This window comes from Danio rerio, chromosome 11, assembly GCF_052040795.2.
Source record: "Danio rerio strain M-AB ecotype USA chromosome 11, GRCz13ab, whole genome shotgun sequence".
Lineage (NCBI taxonomy): Eukaryota > Metazoa > Chordata > Actinopteri > Cypriniformes > Danionidae > Danio > Danio rerio.
Genome location: NC_141031.1, coordinates 29,648,792 through 29,663,102, shown reverse-complemented (window position 1 = coordinate 29,663,102; position 14,311 = coordinate 29,648,792). Strand labels below are relative to the sequence as shown.

Genomic DNA, 14,311 nt, shown 5'->3' with positions numbered 1-14,311 from the left:
TTGTGTCTTCTCCCTAAAACCTCAAAGCCGTCAACAATAATTATTAAAATGCAGTCTATAATGCCTGCCAAAATGTGAGTGCAACTGCTCTTCCTTCAAAAACAGAGCATCATACTGACAGAGAGAGAAGCAGAGCTGAGTTTTCCTCTTTGTCAGAGATGCTAAATGTTGATCTTCTTGTTGTGACGACGTAACATTTCCATCGCTCTTCATTCTGTCCTCCTCATCCGTCACGTACAGCGTCTGGCTATTGTCACTTTTAATTTAAAACTGCTGCAAGGCCCAACAACTCATGTGTACGACAACAACCTCTTATTCCAAAACAGCCCTGTCCTTTAGCCAATTACCAGACTATGAAGTGTGCGTTTGGGACACGTTCACTTTCTCCTGTCTGCACCATCTGCGCACTCAAGCAAAACCTTGCTGAGGGCGAAGAGAAATCTGTGTAGCAATTTTGAGCCGGTGCTCTGAAATCTAACAGGCAGCTTGCATTAATAATGTATAGGGGAGTGATTACTGAAGACTGAGCAGGCCTGTAGTTGCAATGATGTTGTCTGGTAGAGGTGAACTGATATTGTATGCTAATATTTTCTAATGGCGTTAATATGTGGAGAGGATGGAAGATTTAATTATATTTCTTCTATGTCCACATTCTATAAGAATACATTTAAATCAAATTTTGAAATGTTGCTTAAGTCAAAATTATTAGCCTATAACCTATAATGTTTTTATTTACGGTCAATATATATTTATGTATGTGTGTGTGTGTGTGTGTGTGTGTGTGTGTGTGTGTGTGTGTATACAGGACAACCACTGTTATTCAATTTGCCCAATTAAACTAACTTGCCTAATTAACATAGTTAATTATTTAAATTGCACTTTAAGCTGAATACTTGTATCTTGAAAAATATCTAGTATTGTATGTATATGTACAATCACCAGCCACTTTATTAGGTACATCTGACCAAATGCTTGTTAATGTAAAAATTTCTAATCAGCCAATCATATGGCAACAACTCAATGCATTTAGGCATGTAGACTTGGTCAAGATGATTTGTTGCAGTTTAAACCGAGCATCAGAATGGAAAAGAAAGATGATTTAAGTGACTTTGAACGTGGCATTGTTGTTGGTGCTAAACAGGCTGATCTGAGTATTTCAGAAACTGCTGATAAACTGGAGTTTTCTCATACAACCAACTCTAGGGTTTACAGAGAATGGTCAGAAAAAGAGAAAATATCCAATGAGCAGTTGTTCTGTAGCCGCAAATACCTTGTTGATGCAAGAGGTCAGAGGAGAATGGCCAGACTGGTTTGAGCTATTAGAAAGGCAACAGTAACTCAAATAACCACTAATTACAACCGAGGTATGCAGAAGAGCATCTCTGAATGCACTACACGTAAAACCTTGAGGCGGATGGGCTACAGCAGCAGAAGACCACACCGGGTGCCACTCCTGACAGCTAAAAACAGAAAACTAGGGCTACAATTCACACAAGCTCACCAAAACTGGGCAATGGAAGATTGTAAAAAGTGTTGCCTGGTATGATGAGTCTCAATTTCTGCTGCAACATTCAGATGGGAGGGTCAGAATTTGGCATCAACAACATGAAAGCATGAATCCATCCTGTCTTGTATTAATTATTCAGGCTGGTGGTGGTGGTGGTGTAATGGTGTGGGGAATATTTTCTTGGGGACACTTTGGGCCCATTAGTACCAATTGAGCGTAGCGTCAACGCCACAACCTACCTCAGTATTGTTGCTGACCATGTCCATCCCTTTATGACAACAGTGTACTCGTCTCCTAATGGCTACTTCCAGCAGAATAACGCACCATGTTATAAAGCATTTCAGACTGGTTTCTTGAACATGACAATGAGTTCACTGTACTCAAAAAACCTCCACAGTCACCAGAACTCAATTCTATAGAGCACCTTTGGAATATGGTGGAATGGTGATAAGCATCATGGATGTGCAGCTGACAAATCTGCAGCAACTGTGTGATGCTCTCATGTCAATATGGACCAAATTCTCTGAGGAATATTTTCAGTACCTTGTTAAATCTATATGCTAAGAAGGATTAAAGCAGTTCTGAGGGCAAAAGGGGGTCCAATTCGGTACTAGTAAGGTGGACCTAATAAGGTGGCCGTTGAGTGTGTGTGTGTGTGTGTGTGTGTGTGTGTGTGTGTGTGTGTGTGTGTGTGTGTGTGTGTGTGTGTGTGTATATATATATATATATATATATATATATATATATATATATATATATATATATATATATATATATATATATACCTAGTATGAGAGAGAGAGAGAATTTACTTATATATTCATCCATACATTTTAGAGCAAAATTGTCCCCTAACATTAGTAAAGTACATCCATGTCAGTATACTGTAAGTCCAAACCCCTTGCTTTATCTGCCTGTCTTAAGTCATTGTTGAGTATGTAACAATCCAAATATGCTAACAACCACTTTTAGTATCTTGACCCTTAATGTCATCAAACAGAGGACTAACACTTTACTGTCTCAATGTTCAGACGATCCCGGTTAACACTGCACACTTATGAATTCAAATATGCAACTGATGTCGCCTCCAGAGAACATCGTCTGCCATTACTTGTCATAATTTTAAGCCTTTAATTGGAGCTTTAACGCCAACTTCTCCCCTCTCTGTATTTTCACAGCCTTTAAACCCAGCTGAGACAGCGCTTTCAGGCCCATTTATATGCCAACATGAAGATTCCCACCTTTGTTCTGCTTGTGGCCCTCCATGAATTATTCACCCTGCAATGTTATTGATCCGAACTTGTTGGCTTTGTCGATGAGCAAAAGACCATAATTACAATCAAGTCACCCATAAAAATGCTTATGGCCGATTTATATGCTACTATAGCAGCAAAATTATCAAGAACAACCGCTCCTGGGTCTATGAGGACTGTATTAACAGGCCAGGCTAATTAGCAAAGGAGGTGACTCATTAGGAAGGAAAGTGCAATAAACTGCAAATTTGAAAGAAACTCTAATTAAGGAAGGAAGACAAGCGGCTGACGGATATAGGTAGCCGATATAATGACTAACACTAAAGCACACATTTACATGATGGACAATGTATTTTGCCCATTTACTTGCATCATAACATTTTGATGACCTGAAAATGCTAACTTTTCAAAACGAGTATTAAAGTAAAAAGTTTTGATATATACTTGTGTTTCAAATGTGTTAGGTCAGCCATTTGTTTTGCCTTACCCTACACCAGAGATGCCCAAACTAGGGCCAGTGGGCCAAAGTTGGCCCATGGTAACCTTTGATTTGGACCACCATCCCATCTGAGAAAAGAGGGAGAGGTTTGGGGCAAATGCCTTTAACTGAGATCATCATATCTAATTTAACGTAACCTTTTGTTTGTTTCTTTCTGTCATTGTTGAGTTACAAAAAAAGCTAACTGAAGTTAAATTTCTGATTTAAATGTTGTGCATAAATTAGATTTTTACAAATGTAAATATTCTTACTTGTAGACAAAGGACACGGCGCACAAGACATCAACGAACAAATGAAAAAAATCATTATAGAATGTAAAAAAATATATATTTAGTTATTAAAGTATTTTTATATGTATTTTTAAATCTTATTAAATTAGGTAACTATAATGGGAACTTTAATGATAACATTCGGTATTTTACCTTTGGCCCACCACCCTCAATCAAGTTTGGTTTTTGACCCTTCATATGATAATAATTGGGCACCCCTGCCCTACACAATACAGTAACACAGCACGGCAATGTGAAGCAAAAGATCTGTAACTGGTTGGCTTGGTAGAGGTGTAGGGTATGCGTAGGGCTGACAACCATAAAAGCAAAGCGAGACCGGTGGTTTGAGAGTTTAACATGTGCTGAGTCCATGGATGAGCTCCGGGTGGCTACATTTGTGTTTAAAGTTATAAGTGATAAGTGCACATTGGCTTTTAATTATTAGCCCCCCAGCTTTGAGTGTCTAGAAAAGCACTATATAAATGTAAGGAATTAATATTATTCTTAATTTCGAAAAGGTTATTGAAGAGCAGCATATATAGTAGGTAGTAGTATAAATACTCAAAACAGTGTCGGCTATGTGCAAGGTATGCATCGTGAGGTACTTAACATAAAAGTATAAATCAGGCTTGTTTCTGTATCAACCATAACAATAGAAAACTAAAACAGTGATGTCAAACAAGGTTTCTATGCTATGTGTGTAGGTTTTACAAATTTAAAAACACAAGTATTATTATTTATTTTTAATTTTAGAGCATGGTTGTCACCACCTACTGGTTCGTAAAGTATAATGCAGATTTTGTTATTTTCTTCAATCCATGTGAAAAATAATTGTTTTAACAACATTGTGTAATTCTGTGCAACAAAACAAAACAAAACAAAACAAAACAAAACAAAACAAAACAAAACAAAACAAAACAAAACAAAACAAAACAAAACAAAACAAAACAAAAGTTTACTTGTAGTGCATGGTTGCTGCCAGAGGTCGTGGCATGCGTAATGCAGAATTTTATTCATTTTCAAAGATAGATCTGAGCATGGATCATTTTAACATTGTTGTCACACAATTTAGTACACATTAATTACATTATTGTTGCCACCTAGGGGCCTAGCATGCATTCTGCAGCATTCTCCGTGCTTTTTTTTTTCTAAATCTGTGAGTGCAATTATCATTTTAAAAACATTGTCGTCTGTACACAAAATTTTCAATAACACAAAATATTTTCTCTTACATTTTATGTGCAGTTTCACCACCTAATGTTTTGTCAAGCCCAATGCAGCAGTAAATTTTGTAGTTTCATGTGAATGAGGATAATCTTGACAACATTGTTGCCTGTGTACCATAAACTTCCAAAAACAAAAAGAGAATAAAAATGTACACGTAGTGGATGATTACACAAATGTATACAAAAAATGTTCTTAGCATAGTTCATTCACTAAACAGGTGAGATGTAGTTTGCTTTACTTTCAGACAAATTATTTTGATCCCCACATTAACACACACAAAAAAAACCTGACAATATAAAGAATCTCGGTTTTCTCTGACGTGATGAGTGTGACAGGCATCATCTTAAAGTCTTTGTAGCTGATTGCCCATTTAAAGCTCTGCTGCACAATTCAGTTCTTGGTTGCGAGACAGCTCTCTTTTTCATTCTGTTATCTCATCAAGCACTTCCTTGTCCCTTTTGCTTGATGTAGCTCTCTTCTCTCGCTCGGGCAAGCACAACGTCAAACTAAATATTTTCTACTCACTGTCAATGTCCCCAGTGTCCATGGCAAGGAGTGAACATGTAGTTTCACAAGAGCCAAATTACTCTCCTGTTAATTTAGTTGAACAAAAACACTCGTGACTAAGGAAATAGTACAATGTTAAAGGACTAGTTCACTCAAAACTCAAAAAGATTTGCTTTTATATTTACTCAATTTCAGGTCATGCATGATTTAAGAAGCTTTTGTCTTGGGCAGTGTATTAAAAGCATGTGGTAGCATGAATTAGCATATGCTAGCACGACTAGCATATCACCAGCATATTTCCAGCAAGATTGCCATGTCAGTAGTATGTTAGAATTGTACGCATGCATTAGAACAGCTAGTCACAATCTATGGGGAAGTTGCTAGGGTGCTGAAATTGGTTGTTAGGGTGTGGCTAGTAAGTTTAAAGGTCATTGGTAATTCGCTACTCTAAATGAGGCTCTAGTTTGTAGGGCAGTCTGATGCAGTAATGAGCTCACAAAGTTTGATCCAATGTTCAGTCAATAACAGTCTTTTACATTAGTCTGTAGGACACTAGGGTACTGACATTGTTGTTAGGGAGTGGCTAATAAGTTTAAAAGTCATCAGTAATTGGCTACTCACTAGACTAAAATGAGGCTAGACTCTAGTCTGTAGGACAGTCTGACAGAGTTATGAGCTCACAAAGGTTGATCCAATCTTAAGTCAATAACAGTTTTAAACAATACAAGTCTAGAGGACAGTTGCTAAGGTGCTGAAGTTGATTGTTAGGGAGTGGCTTGGCTGAAGCTATGATTATTTGTGAATCAAAGTGCAAGCCAATGGCATTTTAATATTAAAAAAAAAAAAAAAAAAAACATCACCTTACATATCTAACTATATTAGACAATACACAGAGGTCTTTTGAGGCAAAATTCTCGTTTTATTTAAAAAGGCCTCAATGTTTCGTCAGGAACAACAGGTATACATTTTATTTTGCCTGCATGTATGTGTCTCTGTGTTTGTTTTTTTTTTGATCTTGTGAATCACAAAGGGCCAAGCAATCAGCTAAAATTGAATGGAAAAAACAGTAGCCCACATCTTGGATGGCCTGAAGGTGGGTAAATTAACAGTCAATTTTCAGTTTTGGATGATCTCTTTCTTTAAAGACAAAAAAAGTCACTAGCATATGGCTGATATCAGTGTGCAGTCTACACATCAGTGAGGGATCATAAAACCCATAATTTAGTGAGAATGATTAAAGAACAGTCATATTTTATTAAATAGAGGGATAATTTACCATCTCAGCACTGCACTGAATAAGACATACTCGACTGCTGCTAAAACCAACAGAGTGGCTTCCTTCAATATTCATATGTAATCTCTAAAGAGGCCACATCATGCAATATTAAGCAGTCCTTGATCTTTGACTTAAAAAAATTATATGTATATTAATATGTAAAAATGCTTTAATTGTTAGTGCTGTCTAGACTTCTATTATCCTGTTATTAGAGAAAAGCAATATTTATTTTACCAAAAACACAGTAAACTAATATAATAAAAACAGCTAATTATTATTATTATTATTATTATTATTATTAAAAACAACTTTTTAATATGTAAATACATTTTAAAATTGAATTAGTTCTTATGACATTTTATTTAAGCAAGTTACCAATATATAAAACAAAAACTTTGGTAAAAATGACATAACTTTACCATCACTTTGTTAGGTACACTAGGTTGGACCCCCTTTTGCCTTTATGTTTACTGCTTTATTCCTTTATGACATAGTTTCAACAAGGCACTGGAAACATTCCTCAGAGATTTTGGTCCATAATGACATGATTGCATCACACAGTTGCTGCAGATTTCTCAGCTGCACATCCATAATGCAAATCTCCCGTTCCACCACATCCCAAATGTGCTCTATTGGATTGAGTTCTGGTGATTATGGAGGCCATTTGAGTACAGTGAATTTATTGTCATGCTCAAGAAACCAGTTTGAGATGATTCGAGCTTTATGAAATGGCACTTTATCCTGCTGGAAGCAGCCATCAGAAGATGGGTACACAGTGGTCATAAAGGGATAGACATGGTCAGCAACAATACTCAGGTGGCATTGACACGATGCTAAATTGGTACTAATGGGCCCAAAGCGTGCCAATAAATATTTCCCACACTATTACACCAACACCACCAGCCTGAACCGTTGATTAAAGGAAGAATGGGTTCATGCATTCATGCTGTCGACACTATGTTTTTGACCAGTCTGTCTGGCAACAACAACCATACCACATTCAAAGTCCCTTAAATCACCTTTCTACCCCATTCTGATGCTCAGTTTTAACTGCAGCAGATCGTCATGTAATTGGCTGATTAGAATTCTGAGTTAACAAGCAGTTGGACTGGTGTACCTAATAAAGTGGACGATAAGTGTATATACACAGTAATGTAGTGTACATAAGTGTATGCAAATGTAAAACTTTAAAATGTATAAAAGAATTAAAAGAAAACAAAAATATATATATTCTACAGTACTTAACTCTCTTACAAGTTACCTCATTACACAATATAAAAGCAGGTATGATATCATAAATGACTTGACCAAAAAACCTTAGTCAAAAAAAGCATGCATTGCCATTATTGGGTAGTAAATTCAATGCCAATGTTAACAGACTCACAAGAGCCATTACACCAGGGAAAAAAAAAAACATGTTTCAGCTGCAGAAGTGGCGAAAATGCTGCATATAAGTAATCAGAGTGCAGAGTTATTGATTTCCTCTTCAAAAAGGGGTTATTATCTCGTCTGCGGCATCAATTCCATTGACTGACAGAGTGAAGCTGGAAAAGGACTGCTCACCTGATGGGCGTCCAGATCAATGATGGTGGCACTGGCAACTCCCTCAACCCTCTCAAAGAGAAACTGCAGAGCCAAACACACAAGGGAGGCGGTTAGCTTGTGCATGACAGAGGAACAAATTGCATAGAGGTTTGTGGATCTCATGACATAGCAACAATCTCAAAGTGGAATGAATGTGAGGGTGGGGAAAAAAGAGAGAAATCAATGAATGAGTTTCAGGGAAAATAAATGGTACATGGATACAGAACATGATATTTGTCGCCATTAGTCAGCAAAAGGATAAACTGTAGAGCTGGATTGTTTTGGGGGAGAAATTTTACATGAATATCCCAAATAGAAAGGTTTAATGGCGTATTTATGGAAGTAATCTTTAGTTTGACAGATTAAAAGTGCATTACTTTTTACTGTGTGACCATTGGGCAGCTGGACTTCCTCGCCAGTTTAGATACTGTAAAAATCTGCATCTCAACGTCAAAAGACCAGAACACACCAAGCCATTATTGGGCCATCTGTGAACATTTGTCAGGCTAGTTTGTTTGATGTGTTCCACAGGGTGCTACTGGTTTTGCTCACGTCAAATAGAGTTTGCCTGATTCAGCATGTAGAATCAATGTTGCCCATCGGTGAAAGAGTGTTCTGATTGGCTGTTCAGCTACAAATCAGATTGCAAGAACAAAAGCTGAAGTGATGAGCTAAGCAAATGACAAATATCAAAAGGGAACTCAAAGAAAATGTCTTAAACATTTGCAAATGATATGGATTATTAGATTATTAGACATATCTGCACAGGTGCATCCCCTGTGCTGAGTAAGAAGTTCTGGGAAAATGGTAAGTAAACTAGGGATGGTTGACATGAAACTGATGTTTCGACATGGTATCGAGATCCCGAACTGCAGAGGTTTTGAAACACTGTTCCAAAACATTTTGAAACACCCAGGTTGCATGACTTGTGATTTAAAGGCTCAGCAACTACACAAGCATTCCAAGACCTGGCGAACACGTGTTTGATAGACAGGGTCAGAAATAAAACCACAATCTAGTGGACTGTAGTCTAGTGGACCGTGTGTGGGCATAATGCAACAGTGCTGCGGGTGACCTAAGTTTGAATCCAGGCTTGTACAAGCATTCAGAAATTGTGACTTCATGTGTTTTATGGATGCAGATTATTTTAAAATGACCAAAAACAACATATATTTATTCCCTGAAGAGTTCAATCGGATGTCAGATTTATGTTAAAACAAAACACACAAGAACCGAGCAATAAAATAACAAACTTTAAATGACTATAATTGTTTCAATTTTGAATATAAACCTAATAATAATAATAATAATATTAATTCCTTACATTTCTATAGTGCTTTTCTGTACACTCAAAGCGCTTAACATATTTTTTGGGGGAATCTCCTCATCCACCACCAGTGTGCAGCATCTAAACCTTGAGCTGATGGTGAGGACACACAGTGATGAAGCCATTTATGATATGAGGATGGTTAGGAGGCCATGATGGAAAGAGGCCAGTGGGCAAATTTGGCCTGGATGTTAGGGTTAAACCCCTACTCTTTTACGAAGTGAAAAAATCCTGGGAGCACTCACTGAGCAGTATAGAGTCCTCATCGATATATTGGAGCATTAGAACCCACACAGAACACAGGTTGAGCACCCCCTGCTGGCCTCACTAACACCACTTCCAGCGGCAACGTAGTTTTCCCATGTGGTCTGCTATTCAGGTACTAACCGATCGTAGCCCTACTTAGCTTTAGTGGGCAACCATGTGAGAGTTGTAGAGAGCTAGCTGCCGGCTTAATATACATCTGCATGCCAGTCAAGAGTATTAACCGCTTCACTGAATCCCTTGATGTATCAGCAAAACAACATATAATTCCTCAATTCCCAAAACTACTGGAAATACATAGAGATGGGTTTCGAAATGTTTCTAAACCTTGACACATTTGCTTCGACTGTTTCAGTGTTTCACAAAGCCTCGCTCTGCCCACCACTAAAGAAAACAATGCTTTGTTTATGATTTGTATACGTGCAGAACTAGTTCTGGATTCCCTTAGTGAAATGACAAAACAGACTACTGCCACCTGCAGGTATGAAAAGGTACATCATCTCACAAAGAAGCAGAATGTACATTCTTGTTTAGCTGGTTGTCGTTCGTTTGGTTTGTTCACGCACAGCTTTTTAGTCCAGATGGGACCTGATGCAGGTGACAACACACTCAGTTTTTGTAACTGCTTGTTTTTTGCTGTCAGATTGCTTTGTCCCAGGCTAAAGACATGTTAGACTGAAAAGTGACTAAATGCAGTGACCAAACTCACATCAGCAGTGAGAATCAAAATACTAGACTAATCTTTGCTGAGAAGCATGTTGTGCGAACAGAAAACTGGCCCAAAGTTCACTTTAGTGTAATCTGACTTTTTGGGTTCGATGGCAAACAATACGTTCGTTGTCCAGTGTGTAAAGTGTGCAAGGACTAATGTGTAAAGGATGAATAACAGTCTTGTGGGCGGATTTAGTAAACAGGGCAACTCAGAGTTCAATCCCATAAAAGAGCAGATGGAAAAGTGGCAAGTTTTGCAAGAGATCTACTGACAATTCAAGAAAACAGAAGCAACAGCTCATTTCCATAATGAGCAATGCAATCTACCAGGTGCAGCGTAACTAAAATTAAAAACAAGTAGAGACGATGATAATCACTGTTTGAACGATGTCTTCTTCTGCCATACAAAAATGCTGTAAGTGAACATGAGTGGAAAAATGTCTTTCTTCTACCACAAGCTCTTTGTTCTCTGCAGTTTTTCTTCCTGCAGCACCTATATTACTGCATTTTATGCAACATTAGTTATGATGTAAGTTTATGCAAATATTCAGGATAAGTGAAATCAGCAAATAAAACACTTTGCAACATTTTATTTAACCATCTCCTCCGAAACATTTCACGTCTGAATGCAAAATTGCTACAAAAGGATATCCAATACCCTATTTTAAAATTTCACTGTCTTTAATAAATACAGTAGTTTTTTGTGTATTAAGGATTTGCACTATAAAATGTTAGCAAACCTGGCTCTTAATTTAATTCTTTGTTATTTTAAAAATATAACACATATTTGCATTAAAAACATAAAAACATATTTACTTAAAAAAAACAATGAATTAAAATACTTAATTTTTTTTATGTTTCAAATTAAAGGATTAGCTCAACCAAAAATGCTAATTCTGCTATTAAATACTTACCCTCTTAAGACCTTCAGTGCATATCACAGCGCAAACCAAGCATGAAGACAAAGGAATTGTCTGTAGATCTCCAAGACAGGACTGTCTTGAGGCACAAGGCTGGGGAAGGTTACAGAAAAATTTCTGCTGCTCTGAAAGTTCCAATGAACACAGTGGCCTTCATCATTTGTAAGTGGAAGATGTTTGGAACCACCAGGACTCTTCCTTGAGCTGGCCGGCCATCTAGCTGAGTGATCAGGGGAGAAGGGCTGTTTGAATTGAACTGTTTGGAGTGAACGCCAGGCGTTACATTTGGAAAAAACCAGACACCGCTTATCACCAGGCTAATACCATCCCTATGAAGCATGGTGGTGACAGAATCATGCTGTGGGGATGTTTTTCAGCAGCAGGAGCTGGAAGACTAGTCAGGGTAAAGTTAAAGATGAATGCAGCAATGTACAGAGACATCATGAACGAAAGCTTGCTTTAGAGTGCTCTTGACCTCAGACTGGGGTGCGACGGTTAATCTTCCAGCTGGACAATGACCCAAATCACATAGCCAAAATATCAATGGAGTGGCTTCACAACAACTTGGTGAATGTCCTTGAGTGGCCCAGCCAGAGCCCAGACCTAAATCCTATTGAATATCTCTGGAGAGATCTGAAAATGTCCATTCAACCTCATAGAGGTTGAGAGGTACTGCAAAGAGGAATGGGCAAAAATTCCCAAAGACAGGTGTGCCAAGCATGTGGCATCAAGCTCAAAAAGACTTGAGACTGTAATTGCTGCCAAAGGTGCATCAACAAAGTATTAGGCAAACTTATGCACATATGATTTTTAAGGTTTTTTATTTTTAAGAAATGTGCAACAATTTTAAAAAAATCTTTTTTTCACATTGTCATTATGGGGTATTGTATGTAGAATTTTAAGGAAATAAATGAATTTAATCAATTTTGGAATAAGACTTTAACATAAAAAAATGTGGAAAAGTGAAGAGCTATGAACACTTTCATACAAGATTACTAAAGTCACATGAAATGCTTTTGGTTACATTTCTGGACTGAGAATCTCTTGACTCTTGTTGTTTATGGAGGATGAGGAAGATCTCATGTTTTATCTAATATATTTTTATTTGTGTTCCGATAGTGAATTAAGGTCTCAGACAATTGGAACAACACGAGGTAGAATATTTAATAACAGAGTTTTCATTTTAGGGTGAACTGATTCATTAACTTGAATGTTATTAAGTAAATTCAGTAAGGAACCGTTAAAGGCCTGTTTACATCAAGAGGAATTCTCACACATACAATCACAACTGGACAGCATTAAATACAGGTTTTTACAAGGGATAAACATGTTGAATTCATCCACTTTTAACCACTTACTGAAGTTGACTAAAACACAATCAGATGGATTGCTTTGGTCTAACAACTCATTTGGTCAAATGTGTTCACACAGCCGAAAAAAAAAAACACCTACAGTACTCTCCACCTGCTGACAAAACATGCAAGAAAGAGCACCAAAACAAGTTATTTCACTGTATTGTACCAAACACTTGGGTTGCGATCAAAATCATAGTCGTTCACATCCTTTCCATTCACTTGTTTTCCTACTGTGTGCACTGTAAGCCACATGAAATGAGTTTGTTTATTCGTGCTTCTGTGAAAGTGATGTAGAGCGTGACAAAACTAGAGGGTAAGATCGCAACCAAATCAAGTGCTCACAAGAGTAAATATGGAGCCAGAAAATATGAAGCCAGAGTTTTGTCACTTAATTTTATAGTACTTTATACCATAAAATGAAGCTTTGCACAATCTACCTGGAAACAAAGGCATTGTAGGGTTGTCAACTAATAGTACAATTAATAGCTGGAACGATCCGAATTCTATAACTACTTGAATGGCCATAGCAGGTATTCTGATGGTTCATATAAGACTGTATCAAGTTTAATTTTGTCATGTCATATTTACATTCAAAGCTTCTATTGAAATTTAAGAATTAAGTTTTGAATGCCTGAATCATATTTCATCCTTTTTGTAATATAACTTAATAGTGTACAGTACAATTTACTAGACTGCACTCAGAGGTGTGTATGTTAGAGCAATGTCAGATTGAAATGTACAAACATTTAGGAAAAGTCAAGATACTATAGTTATATTGTTTGTTTTTAACAAAGATTTTAATTGACAAAATAAAAAAAATGGTCTGGCTGCCTCTAAAGTTCTAGTGTTAAAAGAACATGGTCAATCAAAGTTGTCTCTAAAAAGTATTACATATTATTTGAATTACTATTTATTATTGCATGGTATTACACCAAGTTTGTATTATAGGCAGGATTTGTATTGATCAGCCCTTCAATAGCCATAACGAATGTTTGACTGGACTTGATAATAAGAAAATTAATGAATAAGTTAATTTGTTATTATCAAGACATATTTAATAATAATGAAAAAAAATCTCTAAACCTGAACTTATATTGACAAACTATTTATAATATGCATATATCAAGTTATAATTTACAAGTGTGAACACAAAATGTGGCAGTTTAGGGGTTAACTTTCCACAAAATTCATGAACAGTTCCCTATTAAATCCATATTAAAGCTCACAAAAATACAGAATATCTAAAACTACAGCAGAAAAAACTGCTCTTTTTGAATTACAGGAAATTTCTGTAATTTAACATCTAATATTCTAAGTTTTTTACGGCAACTGGGGCTGCAGAAAAACAAAGGATGTTAAATTACAGAAATGTCCTGTATTGTTTTTGAATTTCTTTACATGTCTGTACTTTAATCTCCATTATTTTACAGTTAATTTTTGTAATTTAACAGATGTTATTTTAAGTTTCTTTACCAGCACCCCAGCTCTCGAAAAAAAGTAAAATAATGGATTGAGAATAGTTGAATATTACTTTGTATTTGAATACATTAACTTTTACACAGTAATTTTGCTGTTCCAAAATGTCTTCTTCCAGCTCCATTTTTGATTGCAG

General features: G+C 36.6%; 1 protein-coding gene across 11 annotated transcripts in view; it reads right to left on the bottom strand.

Moving 5' to 3' along the window:
- Nucleotides 1-14,311, bottom strand: part of hdac11 (histone deacetylase 11) — a 56,092-nt gene that overhangs the window by 13,666 nt on the left and 28,115 nt on the right. For 7 of the 11 annotated variants that reach the window (XM_087272198.2, XM_087272192.2, XM_087272189.2 and 4 more), the window contains one exon: nt 8,102-8,164. The exons of the other annotated variants lie outside the window; for them this stretch is intronic. In XM_087272198.2, coding sequence (XP_087128324.1) covers nt 8,102-8,164 — 63 coding nt within the window. The remainder of the gene's footprint in view (nt 1-8,101; nt 8,165-14,311) is intronic. 11 annotated transcript variants of the gene reach the window in all.